This window comes from Amblyomma maculatum, chromosome 1, assembly GCF_055883805.1.
Source record: "Amblyomma maculatum isolate TAMU_Amacu chromosome 1, ASM5588380v1, whole genome shotgun sequence".
Lineage (NCBI taxonomy): Eukaryota > Metazoa > Arthropoda > Arachnida > Ixodida > Ixodidae > Amblyomma > Amblyomma maculatum.
The window spans coordinates 314705524-314730825 of NC_139344.1; the positions used below are offsets into that span (position 1 = coordinate 314705524).

A 25302-nucleotide genomic window follows, 5' to 3' on the forward strand; every position below is an offset into this window, starting at 1 on the left:
AAGGCATCAACTTGCATGCCGCGACTAATGATACAACAAGTTACGTGCAGACACAAGTACTGTTGCAAACGTTTAGAGCATGGTTGATCACAGGGAGCCACTCTATGTACATCAGAGGCATATTTGATAGCGGTAGTCAACAGACTTTCATTAGAACTGACGTCTCTTGGAAATGAGGACTACGGCTCGTGAGGACTATCGATTTGGCCATCAAAGCGTTCGGGACAGCTACAGAATATACGGCTATGCAAGCTCAATTTGGTGCACCTGCATGTGCGAAGCCAATATGACAACATCAAAGACAAAATTGAGGCTGTAGAAGTTCCGTTTATTTGTGACGCATGGCTGAAGTTCCTAGTGCACGTGTTTGTTAAACGGTTGGTGCAAAAAAAATATCTTGCTGACAAGATGGGTTTTCCTGGCCTGAATGACTTCAAAGAAATCGATTTGCTTATCGGTGCAGACCAACTTTCTAAGTTCATATTAAATGAAGTCTGTTCCCATGACCAGGCAAATAGCTTCGCAGCCTTTAGTAAAAGGTTTGGTTGGATTTTGCAAGGCCCTTGTCATGGAGGCATTTTATCTCAAGTAGGAACAGTCTGCGTGCTTCGAAAAAGCTCTATTGATGCAGAAGTTTCGAACTTACACTCCCAACGTTTTTGGGAGCTGGACAGCATTTTCATATGTGACACTTCAATTAGCGCTTGCCAAGACAGCATAGTTTTAGAAAGTTTTCCCAAGAACATCCAGCTGCGAAACGTGAGGTATGAGTCATTCAGGAGCACAAAATGACACTTGTGCCCTTTGGAACGACTGCAAGCTCGTTTCTTTTGGGCGCAACATTACTGCCCCATTTACAACACATTGAAGCCTTTTTACAAAGTACGGCTGCTTTCCTCTCCACTTGCTTTTACGTCGGTGACCTCTTCGCCGGTGGTTCGAGTTCTAAAGAAGCCTTTGAGCTGTACGAAGAGGCAAATAGAATCCTCAGCGGTGCTTGTGTGATGCTACAAAAGTGGGCTACGAATGATCTGGCGTAACAAGAACACATCGATAAAGATGCATCACCAGATTCACCTTCTGCACTCACGAAGGGAAAACGTTTTGTCCCATTCTCGAAGATATGAGATATTCATCCTTTCATCGATGACGCCATTGTGTTCAGGATCAGGAGCTAGCGGCAAAATGATGCAACGATGTCCACCAAAGTAATGCCTGTGTTGCTCCCTGGTGAAGACCCGTCCGCACGCCTTGTGTTGTTGCATGTACATCCCAGTGTTCTCTGTGGTGATGTAGGCGACAAACTAACCGAGCTGTGAGGAAGTTTCTGGATCACACGAGCTGGTCAGTGTGTTAAATATGTCTTGGCAAAATATGGGGTGTGTGTGTGTTTTTGGCTGAAAGCAGCTATTGCTCCGACAGCGCCTCTTCCATGCGAAAGCAGAATGCTCGATCTTTCGAAATTACAAGTGTTGATTCTGCTGGTAGGCGAAAAGACCGTCTAGGGGCATAACAAAGCTTCAAACTTATATTAAAAAGCAACATGTGAAAGACTATCGTGCTAGTGATAGTATAACGTGGAAGTTGATTGTCGAGAGAGCTGCCTGGTGGGGAGGGGAAACATTGATCAGAATCGTAACAATGTGCCTGCAGAAAACAATTGGAAAAGCATATTTTTTTACGCAGCAGCTGTGAACATTACTATCTAAAACTGAAGTTGTTAATTCAACACCAATCACCTTCATTTACTGCGGTCCTAATAAGCCATGTGTTCGTCACATTTCTTGTTGAGATATCGTCCCTTGTCTATGCTAGAAAGTAGTGATGAAATGCAACAAAGATGTTCTAAATCTCTGTCACTCATGAAAATGCACAAAAGCTGTTTGACAGACTGGTATTATCTTGGAATGTATAATGGGCAAAGATGGGATAGTGTGCTCGTGCTGAATTCACTTACAGCAAGGATGGGAGGTAGTTAGGCCTATTTAACATCCTATCTATCAGTGGTTGTCACTTCGGGGCCCGGAGTGTATTGAAGATTTGTGCCTGAAGCTTGAGAAAGAAGGAAGAAGCGTGGGAGCATGGGGCTCGAGGAGCAGTGTGGGGGTCATGTTGGGATTTCGACCACAGTAAAGAACAGCTAGCATCGGCTGGTGTGCCTTCCTTCTTCTATATACCGTACCTAGATTTTGGTTGAATTAATGTAATATAAGCTAGTTTACGTTGGAGCATGTCGAAGGTTACGTTTTAAGAGGCCAAGTGAACGGTTAGCAGCTGCTAGAGTCAGTTCCAGGTCAAGTCTGACTGAAGGTAAACTCGTAAATACTTAGCTGTCTCAACTGTTATGCCATTTGTGGTTGGGATGCGATAAGAATTTCTAGTAAAGGACATGAGCTTTGTCTTGGTTGGGTTTATGGTCATTAGCAACAATTTTCACCAAGTGGTAGTAGAATCGAGTTCAGCTTGTAAAGGTTGTCGGCCATAGTCATTTGAGATGGTTTGGTCGGCAACATAGTCTAATTTGTAAATACCATGTGAATTCTAATAAAAGCAAGATGAGCAATGTTTACTATACTGTTTTGTTGTTTTGTGCTGATCAGATATTTGATTAATATTTGAAAATATTTTTTTTCCTTTGTTTATATTCCATTTGGATTCCAAAATTTTAATATTTGCGCACTCCTAGTTACTAGCAAATGCTGCAGCGAACTTTTTTTTATTTCTCTTAGAATTTGGGCATGTGATTGGAATCTGCACATGATTTAAATATGTTCTCGGTGTTTGTTATACTTTTTTACTTTTGCAGATTGTTTGTCGCAGTGAGAATGAGATCACAAAAGCTGTCAAGGAAAAGATCTCCAACTTTTGCCATGTGGAGCCTCGGCAAGTATTGTGCATGCACGATGTGCCTAGCATCTACCATGTGCCCATCTTCATGGAGGAACAGGGCATTGTCGAGCTCTTTGCTGAGCGTCTTCACCTCCAGGTAAGCCAAGCAAAGTTGTGATCAAGCTGATATAGTGGGGAAACCTTTATGGGAGAGATAAATGGGGAGTAAAGGCATACGTGCTGTAAGTAGTGCTGTGCAGGGAAGGGAACTGCTAGTACAGTAAAACCATATGTTTCTTGAAGAATGCTGGAAAAAGTACATACTGTCTGGGAAGACGTATGATCCAAACTGCCTGTTTTTGAAAAAATTTTAACTGCTGAATGAGGTACAAAGGCATTTAAAATTGAGACTTTCACTGCATAAAAGTGTAGATTAGCATTTATAGACATCCAGTATGCACAGTTTTTTTTTTTAGCTCTCGTAGTATTCAGTCCGTACTTGCGTGTTGTAAGCGGGGAAGAGATCTAGTAACAAATCCAAATGTGCCACTTCTTCACGGCGTGTGATTTCGGCAGGGTGAGTAGATTTGGCTTGTAGGCGAGCATAGTGAGCGCTCGTACTAAGCGTTGTTGCCTCATCCATGGCGTAGCTCTACAGGTTTGCCGCAGTTCTGAGCGTATATATATGCCTTCGCAAGCGAGTGGCTGCTTGACGGCTTATATCCCCCGCTGTGCTTCAGCAGCTAAAGAGCACCGCGCATGCGCAGTGAGGGACACACCTAAGCGATGAAGTCATGCGCCGCACTTGGCGGAGACCAGCGATATGTACCGGTTTGCCACGTGTGTGATGTAGAAGAAGAAGTGAAGCAGCAGCAGTCGAAGAATGGAGTGCTGCCCGCTCCGTGCACCACACGTGCAAAGAAAAAAAAAAAAAAAAAGCGGGCAGCGTTCGGCTGAAGGTCAAACTGTGGTGTACGCGAAAAGCGCTGAAGCTAGCCGAGTGAAGCTTTTGCTTCAAAACTGGGAAGGGTTAACCGTGAAGAGACGGCAAGGTGATTTGGAGGAAGATCTAAGCGTGTAGCTCAAAAGAATGAGTTAATGATAGGGTGAAGAGGAGAGGCCTTATTGTAAACAGCAACCCTTCATAAGAATTGAATAGTAGGGGATGGATATTACAGAGCATTGTGCCACTAAAGGGTAGCTTTGTGACAAGAGCCGCTTTGCTTATGGGAGCCCACCCTTATTCGTCGGGTAACTGATGTAGTTCTTCCTTGCCTTGCTTGGTGCCCAGTTGAACAAGGTTGGTGCCTAGCTAAGCCAAGCGAGAGACAAGAGAAAGATGAGAAGGGAACGAAATGGAAAGAAAAGAGCAAATGGTTGGTTGTACAAGGCCGTGGCCTAGTTGCAGTATGGTATGGTTGCTCATCACATTTAGCTCAACACAGGAATGATAGCAGTGCGCCAGTGGCTGAAAGTGTGAAGCATAATTTTAAATTTTTTTGCAAGTAAATTTAATATGACCTAAAAGCATTTGGTGGCAATTGTGAAAAAATGCACTGTGCATGTGACATAGCATATCCTCCCAGGCTTTGGATCACCGATTGAGAGGGAAGTGAGAGCAGCAAGGGAAGGAAGTAGTACTAACTGCCACATTAGCATCGTAGTAACCGTTAGGGAGCTTGTTAGATGGTAAAAAGTACACAGGTTTTTCTAATGCTCTTGCTTTAATAACAAACAGGTACTTCACCATTGAGCGTTTTTGTCAATGATAAGCATGTCAGGCCTATGTCAGACAGAAGCATGCTTGAAGCGTTGTAGGGTGCTAAAGGTGCCAATCACTAGAAAACTTCCCAAGGGTGTTGGAAAGCCACACAGGGCCTATCGCCAACTTGTTAAAACTGAGACGTCAGCACTGCTTAAGCAAAAAAAAATGAGATACTGACAGGAGGCAATTGAATAAAGAAGCTGAAGGAGGAAAAGGCTCCCCTTTAGTACCATCTATCCTCCATGAAGGCACTACTGGCCAGTGCTCGTGAGTTTATCAGCATAGTGGAAATGTGCCATTGATGCAAATGCCCATACCAGTAGCGCTGCTGGAGCGCATGGAAATGGTAGACTTTATTTTTGAATCTATCAAGTCCAAACAGACAAAAGCTTTAGATCAAACTTGGTGTTCGGTTATGAAGTACTTAAGCAAGCATTCCGTTTGCTGCAAGTCTGTTCCGAATTGTTGCTTAGGCCAGTTGTGTTGTTTTAAACATCATTACATGTTTTGGCCATTTGTCGTGTCAGAGGTGCGTGCATAGTCTGCAAAAGCATTCAACGTTGCATAAAAGGGTATAAAAAGAGGGATTATATATGTCAGGAATGGAAAATTGAAATTATCAAGGGCGTTTCACTGTAGAAACGTACTCCGAAACATAGCTCGAGCGCTTCAAAGTTTGTTTTATTGCTCCAAAGCTGCTCTAGAATGGCATTATTACTGCTTCCTGAGCTGCTCCAAAATGATCGAGCCTGCTTCCACTCCTGAATTATTTGCATCTTGACAGGTTTTTCATTGCAGTAATGTTTGTGTCTTTGTAGGTCCCAACTCCAAGACCTCGGCGGCTTATGTACAAGTGGCGTGACCTCGCGCTTAAGGCTGAACGACTTATTCGGGAGGTGACAATTGCACTGGTGGGAAAATACATCAAGCTGCAGGATGCCTACTCTTCAGTTATCAAGGCTCTTCAGCACGCTGCACTTGCCTGCAACCACAAGTTAAAAATTATGGTGCGTGGGCTGTTTGCGTAGTTATTCCCTCTGCTTATTTATATTGAGCTGTACAAGCAAAGAACAAATCACGTCTGCCATAAGCAACTGCTTATGGTGGACAGCTGCTGAGTTATTTATGAAAGATGAGATTTATTTGTGGTCGCGTATCTTTCGTTTGCTGCTCATGGTGTACGTTGTGCTACTGGTACAGTCAAACCTTGAAATAACAAAGTTCTACTTGCAGCCAAAAATATTGTTAACCGCGAATATTGTTACGTTCTCATTTTTAAGTGCCCAAATAAAGTAACAGGTTCGTGGAACACTGCTAGCAGATGGGAATTTGTAAATTGCGAATTAAGGAAATAATCAAGAAATTCTAGCATTAATAGCGCTAACCCCGGATGTTTTTTTTGTATATTATCAGGATAATAACGGGTGATAACAAATGGATGCGAACACATCATTTTTCTCCGTGTGCGCTAAGAGCAAGCGCAGTGCCTAATACTCAAAGCCGTCGCCATATGACGTCACTGGTATCGTTATCATCATCCAACATTTGCAAATGAAGACGAGTCCTTAGATCAGCTGATCTAGGGACTTATTGTCACGCAACTTCGCAGAACGTCGTCGGAAGATGAAGAACGGTTGGTTAAATCGGTGAACAAAGAAGAACAAGGGCAGAAGGACGTTTGTACGCTTCGCCGCAGTCCTGTTTGGACCGACCCCTGTAAATAAACCCCCCGTGCGTACAAAGCACGTAACATCTTGGTGAGAGGTGCTTGGGTAGCAACCACAGAGCCTTCCATCTACCGAAGAAGCCGTAGACTCGCTGGCTTACCACCATTGCCATCGGATATGACTGAAGACGGCACTACCGAGCAGCCAGGACCATCCACGGCAAACAACTGGCCCCATTATCGAGAGCCGCATACATTCTCTGGAAAACCTGAGGAGGACGTTGATGAGTGGCTGAAACACTACGAAAGAGTGAGTAAATACAATCACTGGAACGCTGCTACTAAGCTTGCTAACGTGGTGTTCTTTCTTGCCGCCACTGCCTTCGACTGGTTCGATAACCACAAGGACTCCTTAAGTACATGGGCTATCTTTACAAGCGAGATTAAGAAAAATTTTGGGGATGAACCTGCAAAGAAGAAGCGCACTGAACAGACTTCGCTTCACCGGGCGCAAGTACCAGGAGAAACTTGTACTGCATGCATTGAAGCCATCTTAAAGCTATGCAAGCAGATCAATCCCACTGTGCTTGAAGAAGACAAAGTCTGCCACCTCCTGAAAGGAATAGCGGAAGACGTTTATAATTTTCTTATTAGCAAAGAGAGCCTGAGCACCACTGCCGATGTTATAAAGCATTGTAGAACATTTGAGACTCTCAAGCTGCTACGAATTACACCTAAATTCGGAAGACGTGGCCAATGTCACCTCTGTAGCCAGTGTTGAAGCCTGTCCTTCAGTTTCAATGGCTGGTATGATACGAGAGATTGTACGCGAGGAATTGTCAAGATCCAGGGATACCATCTGTGGTGAAGGATATTTGCGGCAGAGTTGTGCACCGCAGGCAAATGTTGCCGCCCTGTCCACTCCGTGGGTTCAACCTAGTGGCGCTTCGCATATGGACGATTGGCGCAGCTCTACTCAACGTTATGCCCACCAGCCAACGGAAAGGAGGCCCGCCTACTCTGGAAACGTGGTTTGTCAGGAGCGAGAGCCTGGCTACGACCAACGCCGCGACTTTATTAGTGAGGACTCTTATGCTGATCGCTGGCGCCCTCAACCTGTATGCTACAGGTGTGGCATTGCGGGGCATTTTGCTAGATACTGCCACCGCCGTTTTCCAGCTGTCCAAGACTACCGACCCCCCGCGAACATTCACGGCCGGCTGCGCACCGAACAATAGCTATCTCAGACTATGTTCACTTGGTCCTTATACCATTCGACATATTTGCAGAATTCATCTCCTGCATCTGATCGTAGTGTGACGCCGCCACCCCAGCGCCCGCGCAGGTCACCTTCCTTTCGACAGCGTTCTTCCCCTCCGCCTCAGGGAAACTAGGAGGCACAGCTGATGGAGGTGAGGCCGCCGGCGAGCCGATGATGTCCATACCTCTACCCATGTTTATGTTAAAGAGCAAATTGGAAATGTTTGTTGATGGTGTGAAAACAATGGCTCTTGTGGACACTGGTGCTACAGTATTTGTTATGAGTTTGAGTTTTAAGAACTGTTTAGGTAGGAAAGTAATGTTCAGTGGTGACCGTGCAGTGTTCGCTGGTGAAACTTTAGTTCCTCTTGGTGTGCGTTCTTTGGATGTTGTTATTGGCGGCCTCAAGTTTAGAGTAGAATTTGCAGTGCTGCCTCGGTCAATGCATGATGTTATTCTTGGGATTGATTTTCTGCAAGAGTGTGGTGCAACTTTAGACTGTGGTACGGGAGAGATTGCTTTGAATCCTTCACTACTTTCGGTTCGTGTGGATGACTCGACCCCTGATTTTGGAGCATTTGCTGTGGAAGAAGACACAATTGTGCCAGCGTTATCTGCAGCATTCGTGCGGGTTACCTCTATTCGCAATGAGTGCGAATTTTTTGAAGCTATAGTAGAACCTACGAGACTCACCTGCTCTAATAGAGTATTCTTTTTTTTAAGGACATAGTTTTCAATGCAAAGGCACGCGGCCAAAGGAAAGAAGGAGAAGGAAGACTGTGTTCGTCCCTATAGTCTTCCTTCTTCTTCTTTCCTTTGGCCGCGTGCCTTCGCGCTGAAAACTATGTCCTTAAATCTAGAATACCAACTAGCCCAACAACTAACTCTACCGAAGTATTCTTGTGCTTCATTGCGTCGTTCCTGTGACTAGAGGCCGCACTGAGCTGTGGACAGTGAACCACTCTGAAGAGCCAACTGTGTTGCCTCGGGGCCTAAAACTTGCCCGTTTCGAGGAAGGCGTATCCGGTTTCGTCGCGGCATTAAACAGCTCTGTCACTGAGCAGCAGGTGCAGCCAGGCATGGAGACCAAAGTTCCGGCTATGATTAATAAGTCTCTTTCTACAACTGAGCGCCGCATTCTAGTGGAACTACTACTAAAACACGTGGCAGTGTTCGACTTTGCCAAAGATGACTCAGCGCCACTGCCTACCAGTCGTATTCATCACATGATCAACACCGGGTCCGCACCTCCAATACGTCGGAAAACCTATCGAGTCTCAGCAACTGAACGTAAGGTAATAGATGAGCAAGTTCAGGCATGCTAAAGCGCGGCATTATTTGAGAGTCCTGTAGTCTTTGGACAGCTCCAGTTATCCTTGTTAGAAAGAAAGATGGCACATGGAGGTTTTGTGTTGACTACCGCCGCTTAAATGCAGTCACGAAGAAAGATGTCTACCCGCTTCCATGCATAGATGACGCAATTGACTCTCTGCACTCAGCTTCATACTTTTTTCTATTGACTTGAGATTCGGTTACTGACAAATCCCCATGCACATTGCAGATAAAGAAAAAACGGCATTCATAACACCAGACGGACTTTATGAATTTGACATTATGCCTTTTGAATTATGTAATGCGCCTGCCACATACGAGCGGTTCATGGATACAATTCTCCGTGGACTAAAGTGGCAAGTTTGTTTATGTTATTTGGACGATGTTGTAATTTTTGGCAAAACGTCTAGTGAGCACAAGAGCCGTCTGGATATCGTACTTGATTGCATGGAACGAGCTGGTCTTGTACTGAATGCAAAAAAAATGTCATATTGGTGATCGTGAAACAATTGTCCTCGGTCACTTAATTGATAAAGAAGGTGTCTGACCAGATCCCAAGAAAATTGAAGCTGTCAAAAGTTTTACTGTGCCCAAATCGGTAAAAGAGCTGCAGAGCTTTTTGGGGCTATGCTCGTACTTTTGACGCTTTATACCGAGGTTTGCAGACATTGCTTACCCGCTCACATGTCTACTACATAAAAATGCACCATTCAATTGGACCAGCGATTGTGACTCAGCTTTCCGTCATCTGAAGTTTCTTTTGACCTCGGGCCCCATCCTCCGCCACTTCTGCCTATCAGCTTCAATTGAAGTACACACTGACGCAAGTGGTATCGGTATCGGCGCTGTACTTATACAACGCCATGGACGCGATCAGCATGTGATAGCATATGCCAGCCGCTCATTGAGCAAATGCGAAAGAAATTACACGGTTATGGAGCAAGAATGTCTCGCCGTTGTTTTTGCTGTACAGCGCTTCGTTCCTATCTGTACGGGAAGGCTTTCACCATCGTGACCGACCACCATTCTCTTTGCTGGCTCGTAAGTCTTCGTGACCCCGGTGGGCGGCTCGCTCGATGGGCTTTACGCCTACAAGAATTTAATTTTACTGTGGTGCATAAAAGCGGCCATAAACACTCAGATGCTGATTGTCTTTCGCGTTTGCCGCTTCAAACAACTGATGACGACGCAGACAACTTCGATGAATATTTGGCTCCAATTCACAAACCTTCCCCGATCTCCGAGTTTTCCAAAGCGAGCAACACAAAGACCACACATTAACCTCTCTGTTTGAATCTGCCAATGATCCTATGAAGAACACATTTGGCATTCGCGAGGGAGTGCTTTACAAGAAAAATTTCGCCTCTGGGAGAGCACGCATGCTTCTTGTCGTTCCGGAAAGTCTGCGCACCACAGTTCTAGAAATGATGCATGATGACGCTACGTCTGTTCACCTGGGAGTGGCCCGAACACTCCGCCGCACACAGCAGCGATTTTACTGGCCGAAGATGCGTTCAACGATCGAGTGATATGTAGCCAGCTGTGTGCAATGCCAGCGCTTTAGGCTGTCGACTGCAAGTCCACATGGAAAACTGCAGCCAGTCACACCTCCAACAGGACCGTTTGAGCAAGTTGGCATTGACCTTCTTGTACCTTTCCCACGATCCTCTAAAGGGAATCGATGGATTCTTGTGTGCGTGGATTATTTAATCCACTATTGTGAGGCAGCTGTGATACCATCCGCTACTACGTCTGAAGCATCTAATTTCTTACTTCGATTCGTTATTCTTCGGCACGGCCCTCCTGCAGTCATCATTAGTGACCGTGGACGCCAATTCACAGCGGACATTGGCGAAGAACTTTTTCGCCTCAGCGCCTGCAGTTTTTGCCACTCCACGCCATATCATCCCCAAACGAACAGTGTGGTAGAATGAACTACAGTTGAATCCCGCTATAACGAAATTCACGGTGCACGAAAAAAAATTCGTTCTCGCGGAACTTCGTTATCGCAAAAATTTGACGTGAAACGCAGAAAGAATTGCCCAAGCAGCAGCAAAGGCGTTTAATGCCAAAAATCTGTAAGCTTGGTTTGCTTACGCTTCACGGCGAGCAACGCCGTCACGCGATTTTCGCACTCGGTCAGCAAACCCATTGCAACATCGTCGTCTCGGACAGCAACGAAATTCCTGATGACATCAAAAGCGTCCATCACCTGTACGGCGGTTGCCGCAGCCGGCGCTTCCTGTACGTCGTCGTCTTCTTCATCGGAAGAGTCCTTATCATTCCGGGCAGCTTTTATGATCTGCTCATCACTCACATCTTCGTGAACAACAACACAAGCGTCAGCGCCGATGTATTCGTCGAGCTCGAGATTAGGCGGCACGGTTCCTATTTCTCCCAGCGTTTTCCAGGCGGCCGCGATCCCCGGAGCCGGTGACGCCTCTTCGTCGTCGTCTGTAACGCCTGGTGTTAGGCCAGCAGAGTGTACGGGTCGACCTTCGGCAAATCCGGCGTGCCTGAAACAGTTCACAATTACTGAGCGCCCCAGTGTGCTCCAGGCAGCAGACATAATCTGCAGTGCCACGTACAAGTCCACCTTCGTGTCTCGGCCGGTTTCAGTGTTAAAAAGCAGCCGCTGAATTAACCTCCCGCGGTAAGCGCGCTTCAGGCTAAGAATCACGCCCTGATCGAGAGGCTGTAAGACAGACGTGCAATTGGGAGGGAAAAACCTCAGCTCCGTGTTAGTGAGCTTGACTTCGTCGGAGTGATGTGCTGAACAATTGTCCAAAAGCAAGCAAACTTTACGGCCCTGCCGCTTCATGTCGCGGTCGAATGCCATCATCCACTCGGTGAAAATAGCGCGGGTCATCCATGACTTGTTGTTCGCCTTGTACTGCACAGGTAGGCTACGAGTTCCCTTAAAACAGCGCGGCTTGGCACTTTTGCCTATGACTAACGGCGGACGCTTGTCCGAGCCATCCATGTTTGTGCAAAGCAGCACTGTGATGCGTTTTTTGCTGTGTTTGCCGCCGTGACAGCACTGCCCCTTGAAGTCGAGCGTCCTAGCCGGCAACATCTCGTAGAATAGCCCGGTCTCGTCGGCGTTGTAAATGTCTGCAGGCGCGAAGTTGCTTAAAATTCCGGCCATGTTACTCGCCTTCCAAGCAGCTGCTCCGTCCACGTCTGCTGACATTGACTCGCCGCACAACACTTTTCCAACGATGTTATGGCGGGCCTTGAAACGGTTTAGCCAGCCAATGCTGGCTTTAAAATCATCAATGCCAAGTAGGCATGCATAGTTCAAGGCTTTCTGCTGGACGATGCTTCCGGACAGGGGGACGTTGCTGGCTCGTGCTTCCACAAACCACGCATGCACTGCTTTGTCCAACTCTTCATGGAGGGGCCGCGTCACCTTTTTGTGCTTCGAGGATGTGCCTGAAGCAAGTGCCATTCTCACGCTGTCCTTATTGCCTAGAATCGTTGACAGCGAACTTGCAGGAATTCCGAAGTCTTCAGCAATTGCCGCTTTCTTCCTTTCGCTTTCTGCTTGGGCGATTATTTGAGCTTTTTGCTCAAGGGAAAGAGTTTTGCGTTTTTTCACTTGCGTTGCCATCGTGTCCTGCGGATGAAAACTCGTCGTTGTCGAATAGAAAGGCAGCGAGTGAACAACGCGACCACGACACAAAGCCAAAATGGCGGAACTGCAATCACGTGATTTCATGCTTAATGTGGCTTTAGATTTGACTTGGACTTCTCGCCAATAAAACTAGTTTCGGTTTCGACTTTGAACGCGAAAATTTCGTTGAAGCGGAAACGCACTGCAAAAATGGTTCGTTGTGCAGAGAAATTTAGGCCATTAATTCTTATAGGATACTCGCGGGGAATAAAAAATTATTCGTTGTCGCGGAAATTTCGTTGTGGCGGTATTCGTTGTGGCGGGATTCAACTGTAATAGGACTCTCACCACCAATTTGGCTATGTACGTCGCTGCAGATCATAAGGACTGGGATGGCGTTTACTGTTCATTACTCATGTATACAACGCAGCGCAACATGAGACAGCAGGTTACAGCCTCTTCTACCTTCTCTATGCTCGCACGCCTTGCTGTGGCCTCGATGCCATACTGCCATTTTTCATTCATGACGAACCTTCTCTTGCTACCACACTCTGCAGAGCTGAAGAAGCTCGCCAGCTGGCCAGAGTTCGAATTTTATCTTCACAAGAACGTTCTAAGAACCGCTACGACGCCCGACACCAAGTTTCTTATGTTCCTGGTGACAGTGTGTGGTTGTGGACACCTCTCCGTAAGCGTGGTCTTTGTCAAAAACTGCTGTCACACTACACTGGACCGTTTGTTGTGTTAGAGCGCATCAGTGATCTGAATTACGTTATAGCACGCATAACTGTGAATGGTCGACGGTCACTGTAATCTCAGGTGGTGCATGTAGCCCGCCTCAAGCGATTTCATTCAAGAGGTTCTATGTTACTCGCCTGACTGGCTTCGTCTGCGAGAAGGGAAATGTCACGCGCCTTTGCAGAACGTCGACGGAAGATGAACGGTCGGGTAGATCGGTGAAGAAGAAAGAAGAACAAGGGCAGAAGGACGTTTGTACGCTTCGCCGCAGTCCTGTTTGGACCGATCCCTGTAAATAAACCTCCCGTGCGTACAAAGCACGTAACAATATTATAGTAAACTATATGAGTGATATGTTCTCATCGCCCATGCCGGCTCGGCTACCTTGGGCGTGGCAATCTTGTGCTCAGGCCTCACGTACACGTGCCATATTTATTTGCATAAGAACCCACCTCCCACTTTTGCTGCTGAGAACTTGCAAAAAAAAAAGAGAATGCTAGTGGTTAACGCTGGTTTCTTGCCACGTTCCTCCTTTCGGGCAATTACAGTCCAATGTATTCCTTGGCAGCGTGCCAAGATGCTGAGCAGCCAGAGCATCCAGACCATCATGGTGTCTTGGCATTAGCTCTAGTGGTGGGGGGGGGTGGACTTGGCAGTGTGCCAGCGGCCTTGTAAGCCTGGTTTTCAGTGTGTTCGCTTGATCACGCAGCGATTGGGATGAGCGCCATCTTTCCCGTACCACAAAATCATTGGAACGTGTGATCGCTTCGAAATATTTGAAGGGAACGATGACAAAAGTTGGAGTCATGATCGCGGCTGACCGTGTGCTTTCTTTGATGATTGATGGCTAGAAGGATGGACGACTCTTGCACATGAAAAAAGAAAAGAATCTCAATTCCTGCGTGTTGAACCCAGCCCTCATAATCGCGTCTATTTTTCTTGAAAAAAGTTGGTTTATGTGGGAGTAAATACGGTATTTCCGGTTAGCGCTTTGTCATTATGACTTGCCAGTGATGTCATGGCATGTTGTGTCCTAAAACTTTCGCACCGCGGGCTTTGTATGCGCTCGACAGATGACACGGTGGTGGTGGTGGTGGTACGCTCATGGTGGGAACAACGCGAATGTCCCTGTCATCGTTTTGTTTCGCTCACAGATTCCAGACTGGCGGAAAAATTGGAGCGTAAAAGGGGGCAAATGTAGAATGCGGTGTGTCTCGTCTGAAGTTACAGATCTCGTCAGATTGTCAAGGTGGCTGCTGGTTCATGAATGTGATGCGCGGGGGGCTGCGTTAAATCGAAAGTGCGGCACAAAATTTCTTCATTTAATCACAAAAAAAAAAAGTTTTGATTAGGGCAGAGGTTAGGAAATAAAAAAAAATCTGTTACATTGCTAATTTCGTTACAATGAGGTTCGTTATATCGAGGTTCGACTGTATAGTAACATCAGTGATAATGGGCACTGAGAGGGTACCTGCGGGTGCAATCACAGCTTGCGTGTTTGTGTCATCCTTAAAGGCTCCATGAAAAGCTGTTTACCTAAACTAGAAAATGCACATAAGTAACAGGTATCCCATCAGTCCTCTTCTCAACGCAAGCATTTTTTGGCTAGCATCACTAGCATCGACAAGCTTCCAATCCAACAGACCAGATAGAATTGGCCGAGATATCAAAGCTAATCAATAAGCGCAAGGTGGCCAATATAAGGAAGTATAACATGGAGAAAATTGAGCATGCTGTAAAGAACGGGGAAAGCCTTAAAGCGGTAAAAAAGAAATTGGGCATAGGCAAAAACCAGATGCATGTGATAAGGGACAAGGTGGGTAACATCATCACGAATATGGACAAGATAGTCAAAGTAGCCGAGGAGTTCTATACAGATCTCTACAGTAGCCAGAGTAGTCAGGACCGTAAAAAGATTGGCGGTAGGGAAAAACAGTCAGATGTTCCACCATTGACGAAGGACGAGGTCAAGAAAGCGTTAGAAACTATGAAAAAGGGGAAATCAGCTGGACAGATTTGTTGAAGGACGGGGGGGATATCGTGCTAGAAAAACTGGCCACCCTGTATACGCAGTGCCTGGTGTCATCGACGGTACCGGAATCATGGAAGAATGCAAACGTTGTCCTCATTCATAAGAAAGGGGACGCTAAGGACCTTAAAAATTACAGGCCAATCAGCTTACTGTCTGTTACGTATAAGGTATTTACTAAGGTAATCGCTAATAGAATCAGGACAACCTTAGACTGCAATCAAGCAAAGGATCAAGCAGGTTTTTGGAAACGGTACTCTACTATCGATCATATCCATACCATCAACCAGGCGATAGAAAAATGCTCGGAATATAACCAGCCTTTATACATAGCATTCATTGATTATGAAAAAGCATTTGACTGGTGATACAGGCATTGCGAAATCAGGGGGTAGACGAGCCGTACGTGAAAGTGCTGGAAGGTGTATTTGCACGATTCTAACGCGCACCTTTTTCCCCGAAAATAAGCGTTCAAAAATACATGCACGTTACAATCGGACTCAAATTGCAAAAAAATAACTCCAAACTGAAACCTACATCTCAAAAACCGAAACGAAGCAGCTCAATGAACGATAGCCAGCCGCATTTCCATCATTATCAGCAACCCGTTTTGAGCCGGATCCATCCATGAGCGGATCCAGCGTTTCGATCGCCATATTTCGCAAACATTCTGTTTCGCTGGTGTACCCAGAAGCTGCGTTGGATTTGTGCATTCACTCACAGCACAGTGACAAGATGGAAAGGCATCGACGGTTTCATTACGAGGCGTCGTTTAAGCGGAAAGTAATCCTGTTAGCAGAAAAAGAGGGGAACCGGGCAGCTTCCCGTGCATTAGTTGTCCCGGAGACATGCGTTCGCGATGATCATTTGTGGTCGGTTGACAGTGGAAAAGAGCTGACTTCCGACTCTGATGGCGAGTATGCTATTATGTTTCCATCTCGTGGTTGTGTTTGTGTGTTCCGATTTGTGTTCTTGAGTTTGATTAAATGTTTTAATCAACTTTCAGACGCTTGCTGACTGCGTTATTCAGTGTGCGCGGTAGAACCGGCGCCAAGTTATTTTTATGGTTTCCGGGCCTTAAATATTACTTCGCGTTACAATCGGGGGCACGTTAGAATTGTGCAAATACTATATAGTGGCTGCACAGCAATCGTAGTTCTGCATAAAGAAAGTGACAAAATTCTCATATTCCCATAATGAAAGGTGTTAGGCAAGGAGATGCAATCTCCCCAGTACTATTCACAGCTTGCTTAGAGGAAGTATTCAGAGACTTGGAATGGGAGCAGTTAGGGATAAGGGTAGATGGAGAATACCTCAGTAATCGGCGATTTGCTGATGACATTGCTTTGCTAAGTAACTAGGGGGATGAACTGCAAATAATGACAGATGACCTAGACAGGAAAAGTAGAAAGGTAGGCTTGAAAATCAATATGCAGAAGACTAAGGTAATGTTCAACAGCCTCGGGAAAGAACAGAAGTTTACTTTAGGTAGCGAAGCACTGGAAGTAGTAGGCGAATATGTCTACTTAGGGCAGGTAGTAACCGCAGATCCGGACCATGAAAAGGAAATAACAAGAAGAATAAGATTGGGATGGAGCGCATCTGGCAAGCACTCGCAGATTATGACTAGCAGCTTACCGGTATCGCTCAAGAGGAAAGTATACAACAGTTGCATCTTGCCTGTACTCACCTATGGGGCTGAAACGTGGAGGCTAACCAAGAGAGTTCTACTTATGTTGAGGACAACCCAGAGGGCTATGGAACGAAAATTGGTAGGGGTAACATTAAGAAATAGAAAGCGTGCATAGTGGGTCAGAGAAATAACTCAAGTTACCGACATTCTATTAGAAATGAAGAAGAAGAAATGGACATGGGCAGGACATGTAGTGCGAAGAGAGGATAACCGATGGTCGCTTAGGGTAACAAACTGGATTCCAAGGGAAGGAAAGCGTAGCAGGGGGCGGCAGAAAGTCAGGTTGGCGGATGAGGTTAAGAAGTTCGCATGGGTCAAATGGAGGCAGCTAGCACAGAATCAGGTTAATTGGAGAAATATGGGAAAGGCCTTCGCCCTGCAGTGGGTTTAGTCAAGCTGATGATGATGATGATGACTACCCCGAAAATATCGGCGATCAAAAATGACACTTATCCTTTCCCCCCTCAACTCAACGCATGCTGGCACAGAAGAAAAAAAAGTTAAGGAAAGAAGCCACGACGGCACCCCACCACGCACCTTTCCGCCCGCATCACTGGGGAGCGTCCAATGAGTGGGCATACCAAGTAATCCTGATGACGTCAAACGTATCGCCCCAATTGGTAGCAAGCGGCCGCTAGGAGCACTTTCTAGAAATTACTTGTAAATTATTAGCTCCACGCAAAGCTTTAAATTTGGCTCGAATACCTGCCAAGACCACATCTGTGGATTTCTTCCACTAGAATATTGGAAAAGTACCGTTTCAGGGGCCCTTTAATGGTATGGGAGACTGTTCGAAGCACCCAAGATTCTGCACATTGCACACAGTGGACTACGGCTAAGGAATTTTGTAGGTCTATCGCAGGAGGTCATATTTGAGATTCTACTCTAGAGTGCTATTCATCAAATAAAGAAAAAGAAAATTGTTGATTCCCTGTTTCTGTTACAGTAAGTTGATTTTTAGAATACTTGGTACAACAGTTTTAAAACATCAGTAGTTCACTGAGCTGATGCTAAAATTGGATCGCAGGCCAGAGGCGATGCTTTGAATGATGCAGCTGTGGTGACATGAATATGAAGGCAAATCCAAATGAAGTCTTGCATCTTTGTGCCTCACCCCCTGGTGACTACATGCTGCACTGCCATCAGAGTGTCCTTCTAGCCTTGTCATAGAAAAAGACTGCCTACTGTGGTCTGACCTGCCTGAGCGATGCATGCGCATTTCTGGTGGTTCATACATTATGCTGATTGACATTTTTGAAGTCTCTCTAAATATCCTGGAACCTCATTCAGTTATATTTTTCAAAATCAGGTGAGAACCCGGAGATATCGAACTCGAAGAGGATCACGAAATAGTTCGATATATCGATAATTTGATATACTGAAATCGGCTTATGACGGCACTTACGATGCGAACAAATGATACCGTATTTGTCGCTTAATCAACTAACTCCCATAATGAACCCACCCTCAACTTTTGCACCCGAGAATTAAAAAAAATAAAAGTTAAGGCCAGCTTACTCACATGCAAGCAGTTGAGCGATCTCAGTGACGAGTGGCAGCGACAGAGCAAAAAATTTCCAACTTGTTGAAACTGTGTCCCTCTCGCTGCTTGAGCCACCGCGGCAGCTCAAAACAAGATTTCTGTGTCTCCGCGGCAGAAATCGCGAGCATTTTCGCTTGCATGCCGATGGCGCGCGCCACTCCGTTTGGGTCGTCTCATGCACAGCTAATTTCTTGGCAGCATGCCAAGATGCTGCGCAGTGGTAACGTGGCGTGTTTACCTTTTGATAGCTCCTGCGGTGGCGGGGAGCGAACTTGGCAGAGTGCCCATGATGTCTTGATTGCACAAGCCTGGTTCGATTTATCACGCCGCGCTTGTGGCGGGCGTAGTCCATTGCAACAAAATCATTGGAAAGCGTGATAGCTAAATGCTGTTTGAAGCGAAAAATGCTAAAAGCCAGTGTCATGATCGCAGCTGACCGCGTGCTTTCGTTGATTCATACATGTAAGGATAAACGACTCCCGCAAAAGGAAAAAAAGAAAAAACTGCCGCTTCCTAACGTCCGCATCCACCATATCTTATGCTGAGCCGCACGTACAGCACTACGATAAGAATGGATGACTCTCGCTAAAAAAATAAAAATAAAAAAAAAAGCAGAAAGAGAGAGAGAGAGCAGCCGCGCGCGCAGAGGGTTCGTGACACACGCTGGAGGAAGCATCTGACATTCTGTCTGAAAACAGGCTGAGCTGGCTTGGCACATGCGTAGCGCGTGCTACTGCGAACGAAGGCCGGGAGACAGGAAGGAGAGAGAGAGCTCGGCAAAAGAGTGGGCACACCCTTGAGCTTCACTCTATCGCGTTTTTCCCCTCTCGTTCCCACCGGTTCTCTCTGGTTCATTCACGCACATGGCTTGCAAACGTCGCGTGCTGGTGCGCGGGAAACGATAACTGCAGATGCGCGCGCCTTTGGGGAATGGGCGCGGCGCTGCCCTAGACCAGCCGTCGCCCAACTGTCCCCGCTCATTCCTTCCGCGCGTTGCTTGAAAACGTCACGCGGCAAATGGCCGAGGGTCATGCGATTGTATTTGGGGAAGGCACACGTTACAGTGTGTGGGGCGGAGTTCGATATATCGAACCACTGGTGAAATTGAGTTTGATATTGTCACGCTAATGACGACGATGAGGGATGGTGATGGTGAGGCAGAAGAAGAAGACGAAGCGTTGGTGCCTGGGGCTAGTAGGCTTCACCTTATCCCACTGCCATATCACTGTAAATAAACACCCCTTTGCTATTTCATCGTAACAATATATAACGCGGCTTTCCTATACTTTTACATGGAATTTTCTAGGGGATATTCCGTGAATTCGATATAACCAAAATTCGATATATCCGGGTTCGACTGTAGTTGCCTCTTAAGACATATTCGGTGTATTTTATTTTACCATGCCATATGTATTTTTTGGAGGTCCTTTCGGTTGTAGTTGGCCTGAACAGTTTGAGATAGAAATAGATAAAATAAAATAGTGACATTTCTTTTAAAATTCTTCTCAGCTTTCAACTCCTCCCTCACATTATATTCGTGCGAATGCAGTTTTAAGGTAGCGATGGTTTCATTATATTTATTGTCATTTTTGCTAATCCTTATAATAACGATACCATTAAGAGTGGTTGCTAATGCTTAGTTTCTTGAAAAATGATCCAATCTGCTATTTTTAGCATAATCGCGGTAAATCGCGGGCCTTGGTCATTGTGTTGTTTTGAATGGGTGGTCATTAGTGTAGGCGAGAAGTTCAAGAATAGTTCATTTTTTGTGCAGTACATAGATGCTGAAGAGCTGGAGCCCGCTATGAAAGCCGAACACCCGGTCAAATTCCATGCAGCCTGGCAGAACCTGTGTGTTGCAGAGTGAGTTGACAACAGTAGGTTTGATTGCCTTGCATGTGCATGCCCACATTTTCACCTTGTGTTAAGCTGAGAACTGTTCCCCTGTATTCGTTGCGTAGGTTCTGTTTTCCCTACATGCTTGCTTGCTGGATTTATTCTTAGTGGCATCATCGTTCCTGGAGGGTTTGGAAGCAGAGGTGCAGAAGGCAAGATTGCTGCCATTGAATGGGCTCGGAAAACTAAGAAGCCATTCTTAGGTAAGCAACAGTTTTAATGTACAGTGTTTAAGGCACCATTCTCTAGTAAATCCAGTGGTGTTTGGTGATGGCATTGAGAATTCACGAACAGCATCTCTGGCAGGTGGTAGGTGGGTGACATGGATGGCCACTAATTGGTCGGTGGATTGTGTGACATGGCAGAGTTGGCAGGAGCTGCAAAACCCTTTGAGATGAAAGTTGGAATGGGAATGGAACCCCCAACCAGGACCCTCACATTCCAGATCAGAAATGCTAACCCTGGGCCAGAGGTTCTCAAACTTTTTTTTGCCTCAAAGAACCCTAAAATTCATCAGTCCGTGCTGAGGAACACCCCCTTTTGCTTGTTTGGTTCACTTTGGCAAGTATTTGTCTTCTTGCTTTTAGCAGTTACATTTTTATCAAATTTCTACTTCTCAGTCATGCTCGGACCTTTAAATTAGAAACAAAGAAAACTACCACCATAAGACCATTGCTACCTAGACTGGCGTTGGCTGACCCAGTCGGGCTGCGCACAAAATCATGTGGAGGCTTTCCCTGGCCGTCTCCTTACTCCGACAACAGTGCAGTGTGGGTGTATTTTTCCACTTTGGCCGATGCTGGGTTTTTGGCTCACATAGGCTCGCTAGTGGTAGAACGTTACCCCAGCGCTGACGATGCCATCGAAATGCTTGGAAGAGCACTCGGTGAAGGGCACACGCTTTTTAGCCATGTCTCGCTTTACTCGCCGGTAGGAGCTTTCAGTTGCCACATGCAGAAGTGCACATAACCCAACATGTGGCCCCCTTTACGCTCTGTCAGTCTGGACATACTGTAATGACGGAACAACTTGGCATGCTGCTAAGGTCTTCGTTGTGGACGACGTCCATGCTGATTGCAGAACACTGAAGAACAAGCTAGCCTGACGTTCTAGAATGGGTTTTAATGAACCAGGTACTATGCCTGGTCTGCAAGCATTGCAAAAAGTGAGACCGAACATGCTTGCTTTTGCATCTGGGCTTTGTCCCACCACTTGTGGATGACCTGGCACACCTTGCAGCTATCGCAGGCCGAGTTTTGGATGTGGATGCCATCCCTTCTTGTCGCTTAATGAAAAAAAGGGATTCTAAAATAGTTTCCATCTTTCTCTTATCATTTCTTTGTGGCTGTGATGTTTGAGTAAATATCCTCAGCATGATATAAGAGCATGTTGAAGATGCACTTCTGGGCCCAGTCATTGTGCATCAACTGGAATCCTTTTCTTAACTTTTTTTTTTTTTCGACCTGTGGATGGTGAACCTACCTGCTAAGACTATGTGTTTGGTCGTAGTTGCACATGGCAGCTGTGCTTGTGAAAGACACGAGCAAATTTGCAAAGTGTTGGTTGCACTTCGAAGCTTGGTATCTGCTTGTTTGAGAAAGCAGTACAAATTACAGCAGTGCATTCATTAGTCGTTCTGCGGCCATCACTAGTATCTGGAGATTTGTAATCTGTGGCTAGCTCAAACGTTGAGAGCGTTGCTGGACCTGCGCTAGAGAAGTGCACTGAGCATTGCTGCTGCAGCACTGTACATGTCGTTATCTTTTTATTTTATATTTTTCCACCTTTTTATTTTTAGTTTGTTTCATTTTTATTTGCATAATTATTTTTTTTTATTTCCCTCAACGCTTTCCAGCCTCCTTACGCTAGGCACGGAGAATTATGGACATGTTTGCAGGTAGTCGGGGTAGAGTAGTTAGCACGCACGTCTGGGATACATATGGCGGTTCGAGTCCTGGCGTTGACACAATCCTTTTTTTCTTATTAACAATTAAAGCTTCGCAATGACATGCTGTGGTCACAGGCTCTGCCCATATATCCTGTACAAACCACTTATGGCAAGAAATACTTTCATACTAAAAACCCGAAACTGATTTGAAGACAGTGCAGTGAGCGATGAAAGGAAAATGACAGGTGTACTATCACAGTAAGAGAAAGGACTTGACTAGTGTGATGTGAGAGCATTGGGCTGCATATACATTCGAACCCGGATATATCGAACTCGAAGGGGATAGCGAAATAGTTCGATATATCGATAATTCGATATACAGAAATCGGCTTGTGACGGCTCTTACGATGCGAAAAAACGATACCATATTTGTCACGTAATAAACCCACTAGCATAATGAACCCACCCTCCACTTTTGCACCGAAAATATGAAAAAAAAAAAAAAAAATATGTTAAGGCCAGCTCGCTCACATGCAAGCGATTGAGCGATCTCAGCGACGAGCGGCAGCGACAGAGCGAAAAATTTCCAACTTGTTGGAACTGCTTCCCTCTCGCTGCTCGAGCCACCGCGGCAGCTCAAAACAAGGTTTCTGTGTCGCCGCGGCAGAAATCGCGAGCGTTTTCGCTTGCATCCGTCACCCCGTTTCGGTCGTCCCATCTAAAGCCCCTCAATAAACTAAAAGTAGTGCCAACATGTGAAGTTTGCCGCCCGCCTCCTCTCCTGCGCTCTCCTTCGTCGTTCGACCCTCTCATTGGCCGAGCGGCGTCACGTGGGCGCGCGCGCTTTTTTTTTTTGCTGGGCGTGCAGCTTCCTCCTTTCCAGCGGGGCGAGCGGCGCGCGCGCGGCACATATCGCCGTGTGTTTTGCTGCCACGCGGGCTGCTACTAAATCGTTCCCGCTGGCTATTTAATTTTTTTTTCAAGCATGTTGCGCTCTTTGGCCGGCGGCTGATAGAAGCACGGTGGTGAAGGCGAGTTCAACCAACGCAGACATCGCATACAAATGGTGTCACGCACTGACAGTTGAAAACGGAACCGTTTCAGCGCAAAATTAAAGAAAAAACTGCTACCACGCTTCTCAAGTTTCACGGTAGCTTACAATTCAGTCCAACCTGCAAAGAAACCACACAGACGGCAGCTTCCGCAGCCTAGTTAATTTTTTTTCAAGCATGTTGCGCACTTTTGTCAACGGCTGACGGACTCAAGGAGGTGAAGGCGAGTTAAATCGACGCCAAAATCGTGTACGTATGGTGACACACCATGGCAGCTGAACACGGCACCGTCTCAACGCCAAATATAAAAAAAATAACTGCTACCTCCCTCCCCAAGTTTGCCGGTAGCTCACAAGTCAATCAAAGCTGTAAAGACTCCACACAGACTGCAGCCTCCGCCGCCTATAGTTAATTTGATCTGCAGCTGAAATTGAAAATACATGAAAGACAGCTGCTGCCACACTTCTCACTTCTCAAGTTTACCGGCAGCTCGCAATCCAGTCAACGCTGCAAAGAAACCATACACAGACGGTTCGAAAATTGTTCCTGTCCGCCGCCTAGTTACAAATTTTATAAAGCATGCCGCTGAGTGGCCAAATGTGACGAACTACGGACACACGGAGATGACGGTGAGTTGAACCAACGCCGAAATCGCGTATATGTGGTGTATGACACTCACAGCTGAAACTATTCTGGCGGGAAATCCCTGTAAACATTCGGTAATTATGTTTCAGCAGTGAGTAATATTTTAACCTGAACACATTGCGACAAAATGCAAGGCTCTGGTGAGACCCGGCGCACGGCCGCCTCGATCGGCGCGCGCGGCACTGATCGAGACGGCTGTGAAGGGCGCCTGCTCCGGAGAGCGCGCGTTAGTCGCGCACCACGTAGGTGGAGCCACGGTCGAAATGCGAGAGGAGGAGCGGCGCCGCCGGAGGAGGAGAGAGGAGATGGCGCTACATTTAGTTTATTGAGGGGCTTTAGTCCCATCCACAGCTCATTTCTTGACAGCGTGCCAAGATACTGCGCTGCGATAACGTCGGGACGCGTTTATCTTTTGATAGCTCCTACGGTGGCGGGGAGCGAACTTGGCAGAGTGCCCATGATGGCTTGATTGCACAAGCCTGGTTCGATTTATCACGCCGTGTCATGATCGCAGTGGCTGACCGCGTGCTTTCGTTGATTCATACATGCAAGGATAAACGACTCCCAGCAAAAAAAAAAAAAAGTCCTGCTGCTTCTTAACATCCGAACAGCACAACGATAAGAAAGGATGACTCGCAAGAAAAAAAAAAAAGCCGCTTTTTAACATCCGCAGGCGCCATAGCCAGCCGCTCGCAGAGGGTTCACAACACAGGCTGTGGAAAGCGTCCGACGCCTGTCTGAAAACAGGCTGAGCTGGCTTGGCGCATGCGTAGCGCGTGCTGAAGGAGAGAGATAGCTCGGCAAAAGGATGGGCACACCCACGCACATGGCTTGCAAACATCATGTGTTGGCGCGCGGGAAACGATAACTGCAGATGCGCGTCTTCGGGGAATGGGCGCAGCGCTGCCCAGACCAGCCGTCGCCGAACTGTCCCCTCTCATTCCTCCGCGCGTGGCTTGAAAACGTCACGCGGCAAACGGCCAAGTGTGATGCGATCGTCTTTGGGGAAGGCACACTTTCCAGTGCGTGGTGCGGAGTTCGATATATTGAATGACCGGTGAAATTTAGTTCGATATATGACGCGGCTTTCCTATACTTTTACATGGGATTTTCAAAGGGATATTCCGTGAGTTCGATATAACCAAAATTCGATATATCCGGGTTTGATATAACCGAGTTCGACTGTATTCGGATACAACTCAGGAATGCAGTGCAAAAGTCCCTGAAAGGAAGTCTTGCAGTCAGTGGCATTGGCCTGTTGTCATAACTTTGCATTAATTACTTTCCCTGGTGGTTGCCTTGTTGCCACAATGTATCTAATTTTTATTTACTTATTTTTGTTGTGTCCTG

General features: G+C 46.3%; 1 protein-coding gene across 4 annotated transcripts in view; it reads left to right on the forward strand.

The window, feature by feature from the left end:
• The window catches only part of Ctps (CTP synthase), an 88096-nt gene that overhangs the window by 10718 nt on the left and 52076 nt on the right, over positions 1-25302 (forward strand). For all 4 annotated transcript variants that reach the window (XM_084605273.1, XM_084605432.1, XM_084605337.1 and 1 more), the window contains exons 7-10: positions 2807-2986; positions 5413-5601; positions 20246-20334; positions 20476-20570. In XM_084605273.1, the coding sequence (XP_084461399.1) occupies positions 2807-2986; positions 5413-5601; positions 20246-20334; positions 20476-20570 (553 nt within the window). The remainder of the gene's footprint in view (positions 1-2806; positions 2987-5412; positions 5602-20245; positions 20335-20475; positions 20571-25302) is intronic.